This window comes from Bombyx mori, chromosome 6, assembly GCF_030269925.1.
Source record: "Bombyx mori chromosome 6, ASM3026992v2".
NCBI lineage: Eukaryota > Metazoa > Arthropoda > Insecta > Lepidoptera > Bombycidae > Bombyx > Bombyx mori.
Genome location: NC_085112.1, coordinates 9,716,862 through 9,734,724, shown reverse-complemented (window position 1 = coordinate 9,734,724; position 17,863 = coordinate 9,716,862). Strand labels below are relative to the sequence as shown.

At 36.4% G+C, this 17,863-nt stretch overlaps 1 protein-coding gene across 3 annotated transcripts; it reads right to left on the bottom strand.

The window, feature by feature from the left end:
- Nucleotides 1-4,196: 4,196 nt before the first annotated feature.
- On the bottom strand, nt 4,197-17,304 carry LOC101735566 (angiotensin-converting enzyme). Of its 3 annotated transcripts, none has more exons than XM_004930625.5 (11): nt 16,718-17,304; nt 14,916-15,329; nt 14,648-14,809; nt 13,481-13,583; nt 11,982-12,317; nt 11,009-11,252; nt 9,162-9,295; nt 8,726-8,963; nt 7,131-7,229; nt 5,934-6,056; nt 4,197-4,711 (listed from the first exon to the last, which is right to left on the bottom strand). In XM_004930625.5, exons 1-11 carry the CDS (start codon nt 16,727-16,729, stop codon nt 4,339-4,341), a joined length of 2,238 nt encoding a protein of 745 aa, XP_004930682.1. In that variant the 5' UTR covers nt 16,730-17,304; the 3' UTR covers nt 4,197-4,338. The 3 variants fall into 3 exon arrangements, with proteins under 3 accessions (XP_004930682.1, XP_021206566.1, XP_021206565.1); XM_021350891.3 differs by having other exon boundaries at nt 16,752-16,978; XM_021350890.3 differs by lacking the exon at nt 16,718-17,304 and adding an exon at nt 16,068-16,374.
- Between the last annotated feature and the right edge of the window lie 559 nt (nt 17,305-17,863).

Genomic DNA, 17,863 nt, shown 5'->3' with positions numbered 1-17,863 from the left:
GTTAAGTGGTTACTAGAGCCCATAGATATTTACGACGTAAATGCGCTACCCACCTTGAGATATAAGTTCTAAGGTCTCAAGTATAGTTACAACGGCTATAGGGTGGGGACCCTTCAAACCGAAACGCATTATTTATTTTATTTATTTATTTCACTTCATGTAAAATTTACATTGGCGGACTTAATGCCTAAGGCATTCTCTACCAGTCAACCAAAGGTAGCGCAGAGTAGATAGTGGTAGGTGAATTTATATTAAGTTACAAAAAGTATATACATATTATATTATAATACATATTATATTACAATACTTTGTATTAATTGTATGTATATTTACGGAGATATGTATGTGTACATATATGTATATGTATTTCACTGGAATGGTACACCGCGCGTAGTTCGTTTCCAAATGATTCTTGTCCACCTGATGGTTGTCTGTCTGGAAGAGATCGCTCTTAGCGATAAGACCGCCAATTGTACTTTTTTGTTTTTAATGTATCGCACTGTTTATTTGTTTTTTGGTGTACAATAAAAAATACTCTCTCTCTCTCTCTCTCTCTCTCTACATACATACATACATACACCCATACATACACACACACACACACACATACATACACACACGTACATACATATAATACTATGATTTACTGCTTCACAGCAGAAATGGGCAGGGTGGTGGTACCTACCCGCGCGAACTCACAAGAGGTCCTACCACCAGTAAAATCCTGGGTACGGCTGGAGAGCACGTACATCGGATCGGACTGTGGATGCAACTTGAAACGGGACTCCGTTTCACAAATCGTAATCTGCGAACGGAATATTTCGATCTAGGAAGTGTTTCGCAACAAAACGTGAAGATGCTTTTTTTTTAAATAAAATCGTGATCCGTTAATTGAAATGAATGTAAGCATTGAACGGAGTTCTCGAGTGAGCTTGACTTGTAGGCCGTGACATATACGTAAAGTCGTGTTTTAGTTACATTCAGATCACATGTGCTTTGTGCTGCAATTTTACTAATGAATGTCAGTGCAAGGTAAGTTGATAAACTGAACAGTTTTATTTTTACGATTTTTTTTATTTCTAAGCTTTTTTTTCTTTCTTTTTTCTACTTAAGCTTTGAGCCTTGAGATGCTATTTCATCGTAGCCTTAACTAGTAGGTGAGCTCACGGGGCTCAAACCTTACGACGTTGCTAACACGAACCCTAGCAAGAGCCGTGCTTCGAAGAATCTACCACCGGATCGGAAACGCGACCAACTGAGAAGATCCGGTGAAAAACTCAGTGGGCTGTGTCTGAGGGTTAATTTACTCGTCGAGCCCTTCGCCGCAAGTGACAGGTTCGACGAGAACGATGACCGGTGCTTGAGGTACCTAAAAGCACCGTTAGTGGATCGGGAGGATCCGAAATGACGTGTTTTGGGCGACGTCGACTGCTTTCCGTCCTGTCCGCAGGATCGGGAATGGGTTACTAAACAAGAATGGCACAAAACCAGTTACAATACAAGTAAACAAAATTTATGACGTTTATGAAGCAATACAAGTCGATATAACAAAAAACACAAGTGATTGGTAACAAGGACCTTTTGAATTCGTTAAAAGAATAATTATAATTATTTTGCGTGAAATGACTTTAATAGTACGACTAGCGACCCGCCCTCGCTTCGCTTCGAAAACATTAAAACACACAAGAAACAAAAAAAAAAAATAAAAAAAAAAGTAGCCCTTGTTCATCAGGGACAATGTCGGCTTCTAATGGAAAAAGAATTTTTCAAATCGGTCCAGTAGTTTCGGAGCCTATTCGAAACAAACAAACAAACAAATCTTTCCTCTTTATAATATTAGTATAGATAAGAAACACAGCGACTGTTTACTTGTGTTGATTGGTAGCAATCTTAAATGAGCCTTGAAGACTAACCTTCAATTGACGGATCTGTCTGCATTTCAGTAATGCACAAAATCACTTACGCTTTGAAAAACAAAACTTACGAAGGATATATTATCGGAGTGTCAATTTTAATGAACCTTGTATTTTTTACAATTAACTACAACAACTAACAATTACTACCCGTTTTTTTTTTCTGTTGAAACAAAGTAAGTATATCTATATCTATCTATCTATCTTCTTATATATAAAAATGAATTGCTGTTCGTTAGTCTCGCTAAAATTCGAGAACGGCTGGACCAATTTGGCTAATTTTGGTTTTGAATTACTTGTGGAAGTCCAGAGAAGGTATAAAAGGTAGATAAATATGAAAATGCTCGGAATTAAATAAAAATAACAATTTTGTTTTTCCTTTAATGTGTCCCCCGTCGGATGGATTTCTTTTGTTTGTTTTAAGTTTATTTTATACAAAAGTTTAGGTCTTTTAATTATCGATTGAGGCACTACGAAGTCTGCCGGGTCAGCTAGTTTAAAATAAAATTTAATAGCCTTTATCTTATGGTGTTAGCTGGAAAGCATAAGGTAAGAAGATTCGAGAAGTCACGGCTCCGAAATATCACAGAGAAACCAGTCCAGGTTTCGAGTTTATCGTAGATACTGACTAAACAAGATGTTTAAATAAACCTCCGACTTCCAGTAAGACATTTAAAGAGAAGACCTAATAGCAATTATCAAATATACATAAAACGACAATTAAATAATATTAACATACGCCAATACGACACTGGAACATAATGTATTTATCTAAACATCTCGCACAATTGTCGTGATTTTGTCAATGATCTTCGAGGAAGTGTCGAACCATTAATGCGAACCTCGCGTAACCGGCGTGTAGAGGCTAATGGATTAACCGCAATAATAATATCTAACATCACATAGTACTATTATGTATTCAGCTCGTCGACAACAAACGCGATTTTCTCATCTAAATATCGTTTGGAACTATAAAAAAAAATTACTTCGGAAAATATATGAAATTAAACGGCTTAATGGGTAAGTGGTGGTAATCTGATGTGCTCTGGTCGAGCTTATAATGCAATCATACTGAAATTAAAAAACTGCATGCAAGTACCAATCTTTCGAAGCAATTACATATCTAACAAATGTTCACGAACAACTTCTCCCATGAAGAAATAACATCGTATATCTTCGATCAACAATAGTACTATTGTTGATCGAAGTCGTATATTAATAAAAATTCACGCAAAATTTATAAATTTGCGAAATCGGTGCTGATTGGGTATATTATGAGCTTCGTGTGTCTCACTGGATCCATATACGTCCACAATAGACTACCTGCACAATTCTACCTATATAGTTCTGCCGCGAATCGTCATGCTTTTCAGTTCTAAGGGTAGGTTATACAATACGAATTACGCTTCGATCACATGTGTCAAGATAACTGGCAATATTAGCGCGAGCCATGACTATTTCTTATCGCGTTGGGTCCATATGCCTGCGCCAACAGATTGTAGCCAAATACATCAAGAAATAACAAACAAAATTAATGAACACGCCGCATAGGACAGATGGAATGCCGCATAATGGAGTGATTGGATAGGACAGGCACAGAATAGGTATGAGAATTTTCGTCTGCGACAGTTCCTTAATTATTGAAGAATCTAGATTGGAGTAATTTCACTGAAATGCAGCTTATAAAGGACATGTGGGTGAGCAAACGGTAAGCAAACGGTGCACGGGTTCTAATGGGTGTTAACTTTATAAATAAAACTAGTTCCAATTTTACTCCGTATATTGTCACAAGTGTCTGACGTGTCGGGTGGGCTATGTACGACTGACTATATCAAGCGATGTACAAAACTGCATGGGCTAATAAACTGTGTCTCTACATGCTCAGCCAAGAGGGAGTATACAGCCCATTATTCCCGCGAAATATCTATTTTCAAATTGGGATCCGAACGATATATCTGAGTATGGGCGTTACATTAACAATACAATGTCTATGACGGTAGGCAGTTATTTAAACGGTAGGCAGCTGCTTGGCTCTGCCCCTGGCATTGCTGACGTCCATAAGCGATGGTGATCACTCACCATCAGGCGGGCCATATGATCGTCTGCTTATACGGCAATAAAAAATTAAAAAAATAACTATGGCATCCACGTGTATTATGTCTGCACAATATAAAATATCCAAAATTTTCATCAAAATTATTAATCTATACCCAATCACACAAAAGTCTAGTAAAAAAAACAGCAAACTAAGAAACGGGAAGTGTTTTTAAATTAAGAACAACATTTCAAAATTAATAACATTTATTTTAACATAATTACAATATCAGTCAATCACTATCGAACTTTTGCAGTACTAAATCATTAATATACTCAATAACAATATATCTATTTAATTTTAACATTATTCGTGGCTAATAGATCGGCGTCAAACTTTATCTTCGACAATACCTTCGATATCGTTTGTTTTACTTTGAGGTACCTCATTGGTAACTATATCAAGAGAGCCGTTTTTAGTTAGACCACAAAATGAACGCATTTTTCTTCCAAGATCATGTTTCTTAGCACAGTACAATACAATAATAAGTACTGTTAGAAACACAACTATAGCTCCCACTACTATCGGAGCACTTTTATCCATATCTTCTACTACTGCAGCTAAACGTAAGTTTTCTTTTCTTAAGAAATCTTCGAGAATCGAAAAGTATTCTAGGATTCCTTCGGTCGATAATTGTCTTTCCCCGGTCATTGTTTCGAGCACAGTGTTCCAATCTTCACTTGCACCCAGTGCCATGCCATTGCTGGTAGGAAACATTATTTTACTATTACTTCTGGCCTTGTGTCCTTAATAAGTTAAATTAATGCAATAAAACTCAGTACTGCTGTATTGATTTAGAGGTCTAACATTTACAGAATGTGATTGTCACTTATTTCAGGGTTTTTTTATATAATAATCTGAGTCATTTATTTTTTTAAATATCTTTAACAATTAACTCTCGAATGTGAACAAGTAGATTGCTATTGCTATACGCTGCTAAAAGGTTGACGTTAAAGTCATAATGACATTATCTTTTACACTAAAGGAAATCATAACAAAAAACAAGAGTAAATCAAATACAGCTTGTTTATACAACAGTACAAAAAATATATCAGTTTGTTAAATAGCATTCGCGTCGATTGCAATATTTTTTGTCTTCACAGACGTCTAGTGTCAACAAGAAGCTGTATTACTAAATGATTTGCACAGGTATTGAACTACAATCCCAAACAACTAATGTATAAATCTAAGCTTACTATTTTTAAACAGCATTTCACGAATTTCAGTCCTTGATTACCTAACTTTAATAAAGTTTGATTTTACTGCTTAAAGTAAATAAACATGTTAGTGTTGATATTTTTATAATCTTATCCATGCACGAGCAGAAGAGCTAACCGCTCATCTTGTGTTAAATGAAATCCATGCACAGCAGAAATTGAAAGCTATAGATGTTAAATATAGACGTTTTCCCTTAAAATTATCTGGCGGTACACTAAGACTTGAAGAACAAAATAACCATTTACTTAATTTTACCATTCCTTTAATATCACGGGATATAAATATATGATATGATTATCTATTGGTTTTAATAGAAGACGCTATGAAAAAGATTTGAAGAACAAAGGATTGGACATTAAACTCATACAAAACCACTTTTATTTTATAAATTACTAATAACGAAAAATTAAACTAAAACTAAAAAACAAATATAATAACTAAAATATAGTATTCAAAGGAGTCACTTTAGGCAAGGCTCCGAAGATACTGGCAGCGTTCCCCCTTTGAATAGCTGGACTGATTCTTTGTCCGAGGTAGCTGCCAGCTCTTCGGTTTCCTGTGATGTTGACTAACCTTTTTGATATGATTTAATTACAGAATTTATTCATAAATTTAAGTAGGTACTATACGAACCAAATTGGATGAACAATTATTCATAGCTCTTATTAAGATTCAAAAGAGTGTTTTCATATTTCCTGTGTCCTCACCTTAACAATTTTCCTACTTCCTTATGCCCGTACAAAGAGCATTCATGGAGTGGTCCCGTGTGGTTAACTTTTTTGCAGAGAGAGAACAAAATTTGAAATTCCAGAACGTGAGATATTAGGTACCTGTGTAAAATTAACAAAATCACTTGTAAAGAAAAACAACTGAGAAATCATGGTAATACTCTAAGGAGTAACTGTAACAGGTTACTAACCGATACCCATGGTATATGATTGTGAAAGGCTGTCGGAAACATAATATGAAGCTTCTATAATCCATAACGTTAGTGCCTCCGCACTTTTCAAGATTTTAGAACGAATTTTCAACTGTATTAAATAGGGGGCCTTAAAATCGGAACGCATGAATGTTTCATGGCAGTAAACACAGTAATAATTCCTACCCTCGCTCACAGTAATCCGTACTAATTGTAAAAAGGCTTTATTTCTGCCGTGAAGCAGTAATGCGTTTCGGTTTGAAGGGCGGGGCAGCCGTTGGAACTATACTGAGACCTTAGAACTTATATCTCAAGGTGGGTGGCGCATTTACGTTGTAGATATCTATGGGCTCCAGTAGCAACTTAACACCAGGTGGGCTGTGAGCTCGTCCATCCATCTAAGCAATAAAAAAAAGACCCCAATTCTGGTCCCCGTACAAAACCACACGAATGCGGCGAGGCAGAAATTAGTAGGGTAATGCGGCTTCCTGTACGGGTTTTCGGTATGCCTTTCCATCGCCAAAGTATGGTTGCTACTTAGGGACCAGGTCCGCACGAATTTAGGAAGGAAAAGACATTATAATGTGGATCCTAAATCCAATATGTTGAAGTCCATGTGTTCAAGTAACTACTTGAAATCAGATGAGTTTTGGATTAACCAGTCTCTCATTACATAAAACCCTCAAAAACGAAAGACAGGCACTACTAATAAAATATAAATGTTTTCAACAGTGCGAGTTTTTGACGTTCTCGATAGCGTAAAAGTTAACTAAAAATTTGTTTGCCTACGTGTGCCGCTAGGGGCGCTGTTCCAACTGAATACTTTGAGTTAACTTTTACACTATCTAGAACGTTAAAAAACTCGCACTAAACACACAGATCATATAGGTACACAGTTAATAAAATAAAATAAAAACACTATTATACCTTCCTCCGCCATAAAGTCATTGAATCGCCTAATGTAAAGCTTAAAGTTTTTACTCACGTGATGTATTGAACATGTGACACAACGTGATATTTGGCGGCAGGGTCCAAATCGCTTTCGTTCCTCAACACCGGAGGTGACACGCCTGTCTCTTTTGTCCTGAAATGTGGTATAAGTTTTTATGATGTATATACATATTTTTACAAAGGCCGATTTGGATCTTTGATACATTGTAATAAATAAAGGCTCTGTCAATGACAAAGAATCTAACGAGCTTTGTATTTTTTGTAACTGTGTCGTGAAGCAAGATTATGTTGTATTCGTATTCACAACATTAACTTTACTAATGTCCTCTTCACCTACATTTTTAAGTATTCGTGACCTTATGAATAAAACAGCTGGTGTAGATTGGCTAATTTAACTATTTGTACTTATGGCAAACACGTTTTCACGGTGAAGAAATGTCATATTGTTAAAAATATTAACTAGGAAAATTACCATTTTTTTTTATTGCTTAGATGTGTGGACGAGCTCACAGCCCACTTGGTGTTAAGGGGTTACTGGAGCCCATAGACATCTACAACGTAAATGCGCCACACACCTTGAGATATAAGTTCTAAGATCTCAGTATAGTTACAACGGCTGCCCCACCCTTCAAACCGAAACGCATTACTGCTTCACGGCAGAAATAGGCGGGGCGGTGGTACCTACCCGTGCGGACTCACAAGAGGTCCTACCACCAGTAATTACGCAAATTATAATTTTTGCGGGTTTGATTTTTATTACACGATGTTATTCATTCACCGTGGAAGTCAATCGTGAACAATTGTTAAGTACGTATTTCATTAGAAAAATTGGTACCCGCCTGCGGGATTCGAACATCGTTGCATCGCCATATAAGAATGCACCGGACGTCTTATCCTTAAGGCCACGACGACTTCATATGTAAAAAAGTATTAATTATGTCTACGATTCGCAGAAATCATAAAAATTACTTATTGTGTATGTTAAATTTTTATGTTAAATACAAAAATAACAAATTTTGTGACAAATTTTGTTACAACGTAACAAATTTGTTATAAATACTGCTATAAAAGAGATTCTACATCAATTAATACGGCAGTAAGAATTACAGGAAACAAAAAAATACCACGACTTAAGACTTAAGTCTGAGACTTAAGTAATAAGACTTGAGCCCGACGTCTCGCATGAATGCAAGAATATTTCATATCAGAAATAAATAGGGTAACCTGTACATTCTCAATTATTCTAAAAAGTATCCCCGCTTCCTTCCTAGGGTTTTCTTGGGATTGAAACTTCAAACGTCGCTTAGTATCGCTTAATATTAATATTACTGATGGTAGGACCTCTTGTGAGTCCGCACGGGCAGCTACCACCACTCTGCCTATTTCTGCCGTGAAGCAGTAATGCGTTTCGGTTTGAAGGATGGGGCAGCCGTTGTAACTATACTGACACCTTAGAACATATCTCAAGGTGAGTGGCGCATTTACGTTGTAGATGTCAATGGGCTCCAGTAACCACTCAACACCAGGTGGGCTGTGAGCTCGTTCACCCCTCTAAGCAATAAAAAAAGTATCGGAATCACTAGGAACGTTAAACGTATTAATAAATAAATAAAAGCAAAATAAAATTACCGTAGATCCCACCAGTGTGCATTCCAGTTTTCCAAACTACTATTCCCGAATATATCCCATCTCCATGTATCCAAAACGTACGCGTACGCCATTAGAGGTATTTTCTCTAGAGCCAGCCAGAGAAGATGGTTTATTGTAACCTCTCGGCCAGTTGATGCCTTCACTAAGTTCAAGGTCTTTAGATGGTCTGGCAAGGTTAACTGCACCGCAACGATGTCCGAGATTGCATCGTGAAACGCTATTATAAAACTAAATTTAGCATGACTCTTTGAATAAACATGATTTTTAAAACGGTTAGTTAGATAATGTCTACATTCGAGGTTCAAATTACATATTTAATTGGCTGGGAAACCAGCAAGTATCCACATTTATTTTAGATATCAAAATACTTTCTATTCCAATAGTGAAATGAATTAAAATCCTTAAATATCGATACCTGGATTCGGTCCGTCTCTATACAAAGGCGATAAATCCTTGTAATGCTTAAAGTACTGAACATGACCCAGAAGTCTTGCCGCTTGCGATAAGGCCACCTCTACATCTGTGATTTTATCACCGCACCATTTAATCCTGCAAGTTTAAAAGGACAAAGTTTATACTAATTCAAAACGTCTTAATTCTTATATTACGTTGGGACACGTGTAAGATATTTGAAAAACGAATATCTTATTAACCTACTCAACTGTCTTTACATAAGGTAAATTAGAATTTTAATACAGGTTCTGATTCTTTCGTCTCGGACCTCAGTCGGAAGTCGTAGCACATTTTTTCTATTGCCCTTGTAAGCCGACGAGCGTACGGCCCACCTGATGGTAAGTGATTACCGTCGCCCATTGACTTCAGCAATGCCAGGGGCAGAGCCAAGCCGCTGCCTACCGTTAAGCACTTTTTTTTTATCTAAGCAAGATGAGTGGACGAGCTCACAGCCCACCTAGTGTGGTTACTGGAGCCCGTAGACATTCACAACGTAAATGCGCCACCCACCTTGAGATACAAGTTCTAAGGTCTCAAGTGTAGTTACATGTAAAGCACCTTTATATTTAAAAAATTAGTACCAGCCTGCGGAATTTGAACATGACATAGTAGCATCGTGTGATCTCAAACAAAGGATCGAGTATTTAGTTGCCCTAGTTAAAACTTAAAAATACTCCACGGGACGTGTTAAGCGACTTATGTACGATAACAAATGCTCAGTTTTTGAGGTCGGAGAAAGACAATAGCTTTCCGAAAAATACAATACAATTGTGTACTTTTAGATCTAGAATTTACGATCTAGTTAAAGGCCGATATGCCTGATAGAAATTAATTCGCTTAAATAATTATTTTTCTTTCAAATTTCAGTTCATTTTTATATATTAATACATATTTTATATACCTATGTATTAGAATACATTCGTTTACTATAAACTAAGTTTATATTAATTACGTAGCCTGAATATTTTCACATTGGATACATTTCTCCTCATTTACTATTCTCACTGACCAGTACATATTTAGTTTGGATGAAAGTTCCTCAAAAGGGTTAACCTGACTAATTTAAATATCATTTACATGTATTTTTTTTACAAGAAGCTCTATTATTTCTAACAAATATTTTATTGTCCTATCGTCGTTGATACGATTCTATATTTACGGTTTAATCTTGTGCTCGTTCTTATAACCAAATTACTCAATACAAATTATATTATGTTCATTTCTAATTAACACTTTTATGTTATTGAGGTACTTAAAAAATAAATTAACTCTCTTTTTATTTAATGTTAAATGTGATACAAGCTGGAGGATTTTATAGATTTATTTTTCGCCGAATGATCAAAATTCAACAATAATCACTAGTAACAAACTCAAGATCTAGATTCTTTATGAATACATATTTTGTGGCTTTGTCGGGGTTACCTATATTTGGAAAATAAAATGGACCTACAAACAAAGACGACATTTTTCTTATTATTATCATTATTGCAGCCCATTGTCAATTTCTCATTGATATATGTATATCATTGAAATATAGCCAACCAGCTGTCCGGCTTCAGTAATACGACTCCTTGTTCCTTTACTACCTACCTATCTACCGTCAGTATTCCAAATATCTTCACTTAATTACCTAACTTTATCCACAATATCTATCTTTTCTTTGTTATTTCTGCCTTAATTGCCATTGCGATTTCCATTTCATTCGACATGGGATATCAGTCATGTTGTAGGTCCGTAACCATGTCTTAGGTCATTAGATCTATTGATACTACTGTAACTATTTACTTAAACCATCAAAATGCAACTCACTTGTAATTAACACCGTCGCACATGTCGTGACTCGAAGGCAGGCAATTGGCTGAAGGAACGCCATCACTGATATCCTTATAAGAGTCATTTGCGGAGTCAAAGCCCAATGATTGATGAAATAAATCAACGGCGTCGAACAAATCTTTCGATTTCAGACCTTGAGTGAACGTTTTGTGTCGATAGTGTTTCGGATACGCTATGACTTTTGGATAAATCGCCTGCCATTCTTGTGCCCATAGGTTTCCTAGAACAGGCTGATAGCTTAAAACAAATTAACCCACAGACACAGCCCACTGAGTTTCTCGCCGGTTTGAGCACCGAGAGCTAACCTACAAGCTAGGGTAACGCTGATATAGCCTCTCTAGGCTATCAGCAAAAAAGCTTAAAATATTCACGTTCTTTTTATATGCTGTATATTGAAATAATATCTCATCATCACCATCATCATCTCAGCCTGTCCAGTGCTGAACATAGGCCTCTCCAACTGATATCCAGTGCGGCCGGTCCGTTGTCACCTGCATCCAACGTGACCCAGCAATTTTCACTAGGTCGTCGGTTCATCTAGTAGGTGGCCGTCCCACACTGCGTTTGCCAGTACGTGGTCTCCACTCGAGGATCTTTCTGCCCCATCGGCCGTCCGATATTCGCGTCCGTGTGGTGACGGAGTAAGAATACAATGTGTCACCACCCCTATACTATCCCAGGGAGTCGTAAGAACCGACTATGGGAATATGCACAAGAAACCAGTGCAAGAGAAGGAAAACTCGAAATTAAACCCTGTACCAACCCGTCTAGCCAGCGTGGTACAGAGAGACCAGGCCCCTAGGCTATTCCTGTCTACGGTAGCGGTCACGGTAACGGCGGGGCAGGGGGTGCTAAGAAATAATATATGTCTTGTGCTTATTACTAAACGAAAGAAATGCTATTCAATTTTATCAGGCACAATGAAATGTATATTGAAATCGAAACATACCTAATAGATGTGCCGGTATACAATTAGTATCACTTTTAATGTCCTCAGGATAATAAGATTTCAGCTTTAATCTCACATAGTCGCGTATGAGGTTATACAACGGTTTCATTTCATTCCAAATCGTTTTCACAGTTTCAACGAAATTATTGTCATCGTAAGAAAGCCGCCACATTTCACCTGCGTCACTGAAATTCTCCGATTTCGCTACGGCGTTCATTCTCGTAACGTAGTCTTTAAATATTGGACGAATCTTTCGGCCTGTCATGTCGCGAAAAGCTTTCCAGTAATATGCCAATTCTTTGGAATCATTGCTCGTTTTGAATATTGCAATGACATCTGAAACGTAAAAATTTTAATTGTAATGGGTTATTTTATTGCTCATATGAGAAGTTAAAAATAAGAAATAATTAATAGAAGTTAAAAAACTCGCACTAAGTATGTACTTTGTTAATATGATTACGTTGCGTGCCGTTATCTATTTCTGTTAAGAATCTAGCTTTTAAAGTTTTTACTCAGTCCTATACTCTGGATTGAAAGGCAATGTAGCTGCTGATCTAATGCAACTAAGACTACGATAAAATATTAAAAGCGATATATTATAATTGAGTCGACTATTATCAAAGCCGGCAATGTGACTTTTGGACAATTATTGGTAAATCAGAAAAACGAATTATTGACTTTGTATTCCATTGGCAGTCACAAAACTCTTCTGAACGATATCTTAGATAAATAACAGGTTAAGTATTAACCTTTATTTAATGCAGGTTTTGAACCGTATTCTTTGAAGGAGACGATTATATTCAAATCAATCTGTATCGCCATATCAATAACATTTTTTTGTCCAAATACACAGATTGCCACCTTTGATAATAGACGACTCAATTATCTAGTATATAAAACGCGCCACCTATCGAGTCAAAATGTGAAAATAAATACAAATCTATTCAAAAGTTCACCCTTTTAGGCAAGAGAAGCAAAGAAAAATGATTTGTACAATTTAAAAGTATAAAATTAATGCAATGTACACCCCGTCTCCGGTACCTTTACTGACATTTAATTATATTTATGTTATGGCCAATGATTTTTTATACAACAGATAATATGTTATCTTCATAGTAACTGACTCTTCAAATCTGATCGCGCCATATATATCTACATACCTACCGATATAGTGCACACACATGTTGACAAGTAGCATTAATGAAAAGTACAAAATATGGGATAAGCGCGTGAGTAAAAAAGATAGCTATCATTGGAACGATTGCACTTGTAATATTATTATTGCATTTGTTTAGACGCACTGAAGTAATGTTTAGACGCGGCTAAAGACGAAACGTCCCAATTGGCCTGTTTTCACTTGACGTGCGCTTGAAACATATCTGCTTCATTTTACATATAAAATATCATTGGTTATGGCACAATAATTTTTTTTTTTTGTATTATCAGAATACAGTAAAGATCAAACGGAAACTACAAATAAAATGAAGAACAATACTAACCGCTCATGGATCGAATGGAATCTTCATTGTTACATGAAGTATTGTAAGCACATAACGATACGCGACTCCATATTCTTTGCATTAAGTCTATTTCTTCTCTTTGCTAAAATATGAAAGGTAGCTTTAAATTTATGAGTATTCTTTTTTTTTTCTTTTTTATTGCTTAGATGTGTGGACCGGCTCACAGCCCACCTGGTGTTAAGTGGTTACTGGAGCCCATGGACATCTACAACGTAAATGCTCCACCCACCTTGAGATATAAGTTCTAAGATCTCAGTATAGTTACAACGGCTGCCCCACCCTTCAAACCGAAACGCATTACTGCTTCACGGCAGAAATAGGCAGGGCGGTGGTACCTACCCGCGCGGACTCACAAGAGGTCCTACCACCAGTATTATTTTGTAAGTTGAAGTGGAAGATGAAGATGTCCTCGTTTGATTATTTTTAACTGTATAATAAATGCGTAGGTATATCGTGCTAACTAGCTAGCCGTTGTGTCTAAGTGTATGACGAATTAACTATATAATTTTTATTGACGTGACAATCTCTTATAATTCGATGGAGTCGGCTGCACGCACGAAAAAACATAACTCATGCGGCGTTACCTCGCTCTGAGACGTACATGTTTTCGTCAAGTATGAAGTTCAGTGAAAAGTGAATGTGGTGTCAATTGTTTATAGCAACGACAATTGCGATAATTGAAAAATGAAACCATTCCATCAGTATTTTCTTATGACGTTGTCACGTTCAATTATCGACAACCGATTTTTATTTTTATTTAAAAAAGGAAAGCAGAAGTGGCTGCCACATGAATTTAGTACCAAAAAGGGTAGCTGCCAATAATTTTTAAATATTTTACATATTTTTATTTTATTAATATATTTGCAGTACACTTCGTTTGGTCAGAATGTAATTTTAAAAGCCCTTTAAATACTGTGTCGTGAAGCTGTCATGCGGTTTAAAAGATGAGACAGCCGTTTTAGAATAATAATTGATACTTAGACCTAATTAAAATCTGGGGGAGGGTGATATTCACGTTGTGATGTGTGTTCTACTAACTACTAAACACCAGTCGGACTCCGTCTGCAAATCTATGGCAGTAAATAAACATTTATTTTTAACATCTACCTGAGTTACATTAATAATAAAATTTTATTATTAGCTCACCTTGCTTTGTGGCATCTGTACGTTAGTTCCACGTTCTTTTATAATTCTAATTTTACGCTGGTAATTACGATCATTCTTAACTGTGTCATCTCTTAAATATTTTGTCTTCAAAATATTCCAGTACTGTTTCTTAATTTCGTCTTCCTCTGCAGTTATTCTAACCTAAAAATGTAATTTGCGCAGTTACGTTAATGAAACCATAAATTACGGAGCACTACTAATTGAGAGTTTCTCCATCGAGGCCAATATTACAACATACGTTTCTCACCATTTTGTTCTTTTTAGTTTCATTGTTGATATCAGATACATAAGACCACAATGCTTTTTGGGATGTTTTGCATACTTCAAGACTTAAATTATCCATTTCGCTTAAGAATGAATCTAAACTTATATTAGATTTGTTTAATTCATCTAATTGGAGTTTGTAACTTTCGAGTTCATCTTGGTTTTTTGGAATAAAAGCATGAGGATCTAATATCGCTTTTATGGCTTCGTCTAGGAACTTTTTCTCTTTAATGTCATCCACGTCCGCTTCTAATTCATGTCCACTTTCATCGGAGACATCTAAAGTTTTATTATTTTTCGGTGTGCTCGTCTCGTCTGCTGACATATCTGACGAAGGATTTGTTTGGAACTGAACTGACACTGCCGTTGAAATTATTCCAACTAGGCAAATGAACCTCTGTAAATCAGTAAAACAATTAGGTATTAAGACAATTTTGTTAAAATAATTACGATGATTCATTCATTGTTTCATTGAGTCCCATTATAACATATGCATAGCTGGTCATAGCAAGGTGTCATTTTGCATTTTGAGCTAGAGGTTCGATAGTGATAAGATTATCGAACATTACACTAGCCACTGTTTTTTCTCGGTTGACCTATAATTCAAATCTTGCTATTCGGAGCTTGTTTGTATGTAAGATCCACGCGCGGGTCGGTACCACCACCCCACCTATTTCTGCCGTGAAACAGTAATGCGTTTCGGTTTGAAGGGTGGGGCAGCCGTTGTAACTATACTTGAGATCTTAGAACTTATATCTCAAGGTGGGTGGCGCATTTACGTCGTAGATGTCTATAGGCTCCAGTAACCACTTAATACCAGGTGAGCTGTGAGCTAGTCCACCCAACTAAGCAAAAAAAAAAAAAATTATCTTGGAAATGTCGATGGTGTGATTCAGGTTTTTGGGCAGATTTTTTCTCTTCTATAATGGCCAGTACCAGCTGGAATACCACGCACTGACTACTAATCTAACGAATCTAGAGTAATTCCTAGCTGCACTGAACGACCTTTAGTGTTCTACACTTTTTCTGCTACTGCTGCTTCTGATGCATTAGCTTTGTCGTACCCTGATAAAATTATCACAACAAGAGTCAATAGATTTTGGTGTAGTGGCCACCGAGTTTAAATTGGGAGTACCATGGAAGGCACTGATGTCTTCAGACGTTCCTCACAGGTAATAGCAGCAACTCCACTAGCCCCTTAATCATTACGGCTGCTTTGAGGGCAGACCAACATTTTCCCAGTCGTTGCAAAGAGGATGCAAGATTAAATGGATGGATACATGAAGGTAAAGTTACAACGAATTTTATAGAAAAACAACTAATCCACGAAGAGTGGATTGATCAATACCAATCCGAAATAATAATTTAAAATTACTTCCAAGATATCTAGAGTTCGCTTGGAAAAATATAAACGTTTTTAGTCGAACAATGAACACATCCTGCATATTCACGTATGAATGATGTATTTTAGACGTAGCTCTTATAAGGCGTATAGAATTTCACATAACAATTGTTTAAATATTGTTATAGTTTTGTATTTAGAGAGGAAACAGTTTAGTAACAAGGGAAATGTAACAATTATTGTATAATGATGATTATTTGGTGTAGCCCCAAGCTCAATCAAATTATTATTTTAGAAACAATTAGATGTTTAGACGTTGTTTAATTTCAAACAAGCTATTTAAATCAAACATCGATACCTTAAAACAAACATTGGACGACTAATACGACTAACTACAAAAAGTTACAGTAGATAAATATATAAAATAAAATTAAAATACCAACAGCGACGATCATTTTGATGAACGGAAATCCACACCTGTGTTAATTTTCAATTTAAAACACATCAGCCGTAACACTTCACAGAAGCAAACACATTTTCCTCGCAATCGCTACGTGATGTACCTATCGAAGCCCAAGAAGCAACTAGTGGGACGCGACAAACCGACCCACTATTCAACTATTGCTGTTTCGTTCCCCTTTTGTTTATGAATATCGTTAAGTGTTTGATCGTTTTGTTGGATTTTCTAGATTGTAACAATCGTGTTGTGTGTTGTTTTGGTAATTGAGCTGGCTGGCTTGCACTTTGTATGCATTTTGTCCTATAGAAATGTCTTAATGTAAGCGCTCGATTCTCGTGAGACCGGACGTTGTTTGTTTAAACTACACCATATTTGATCGTCATCATTCATACGCACTTCGTATTGTTAAAATTTAATAAACATGCAGTATTTTATTAAAATTTACATGATATATTGCTTGAAATATTACTGAATGGTGTTTTAATGTAGTTGTCAAAGGACATGACATAAAATTATCGGGTATTAGATGCGTAATGTGGTATTATGTGCACGCTCGGGTTCCACTACACTGTCTATTTTAATAGTTTCGCTTTAATGCGTGAAATAGTTGTTAGTCAATTTGGCAGCCCATTGAGTTTCTCGCCGGATCTTCTCAGCGGGACGCGTCTCCGATCCGGTGGTAAATTCTGCGAAGCACTGCTCTTGCTAGGGCCAGTGTTAGCAACACTCCCGGTTTGAGCCCCGTGAGCTCACCTACACGTCAAAGTGAAGCTGTAATAGCCTCTCAAGCCTATCAGCATAGGTAGGAAAAAAAGTAAATTGAGACTTTGACCTTATATCTCAACGTGGGTTGCAGTATTCAGGTTGTGATGGCTATGGACATCTATAGCTGCATTTTAAGCCAGAAGAGTCGTAAGTTCGTCTGTCTAACCAAAGCAAAAACAAAATAACTATGAAAAGGCTTTGTGATGTCAACTTAATAGGATAGGGATAATTAAAAAAAAAACAAAGCCTGAATTATGATGTAATGGTATTTTTATTTTCAAATAAGTCACTTTCATTACATAATGTTTCAATGTGCATATAACATGATTGAGATATAATTAAATAGTCCCTAGTAGATGATTCT

Excerpts from the sequence above, each read along its gene's own strand:
- LOC101735566 (XM_004930625.5), bottom strand. Across the intron at positions 14,810-14,915 it reads AAACTAAAAAGAACAAAATG|GTTAGAATAACTGCAGAGGA; the intron begins GTGAGAAACGTA and ends TTACATTTTTAG. Across the intron at positions 9,296-11,008 it reads TGCGACGGTGTTAATTACAA|GATTAAATGGTGCGGTGATA; the intron begins GTGAGTTGCATT and ends TTAAACTTGCAG.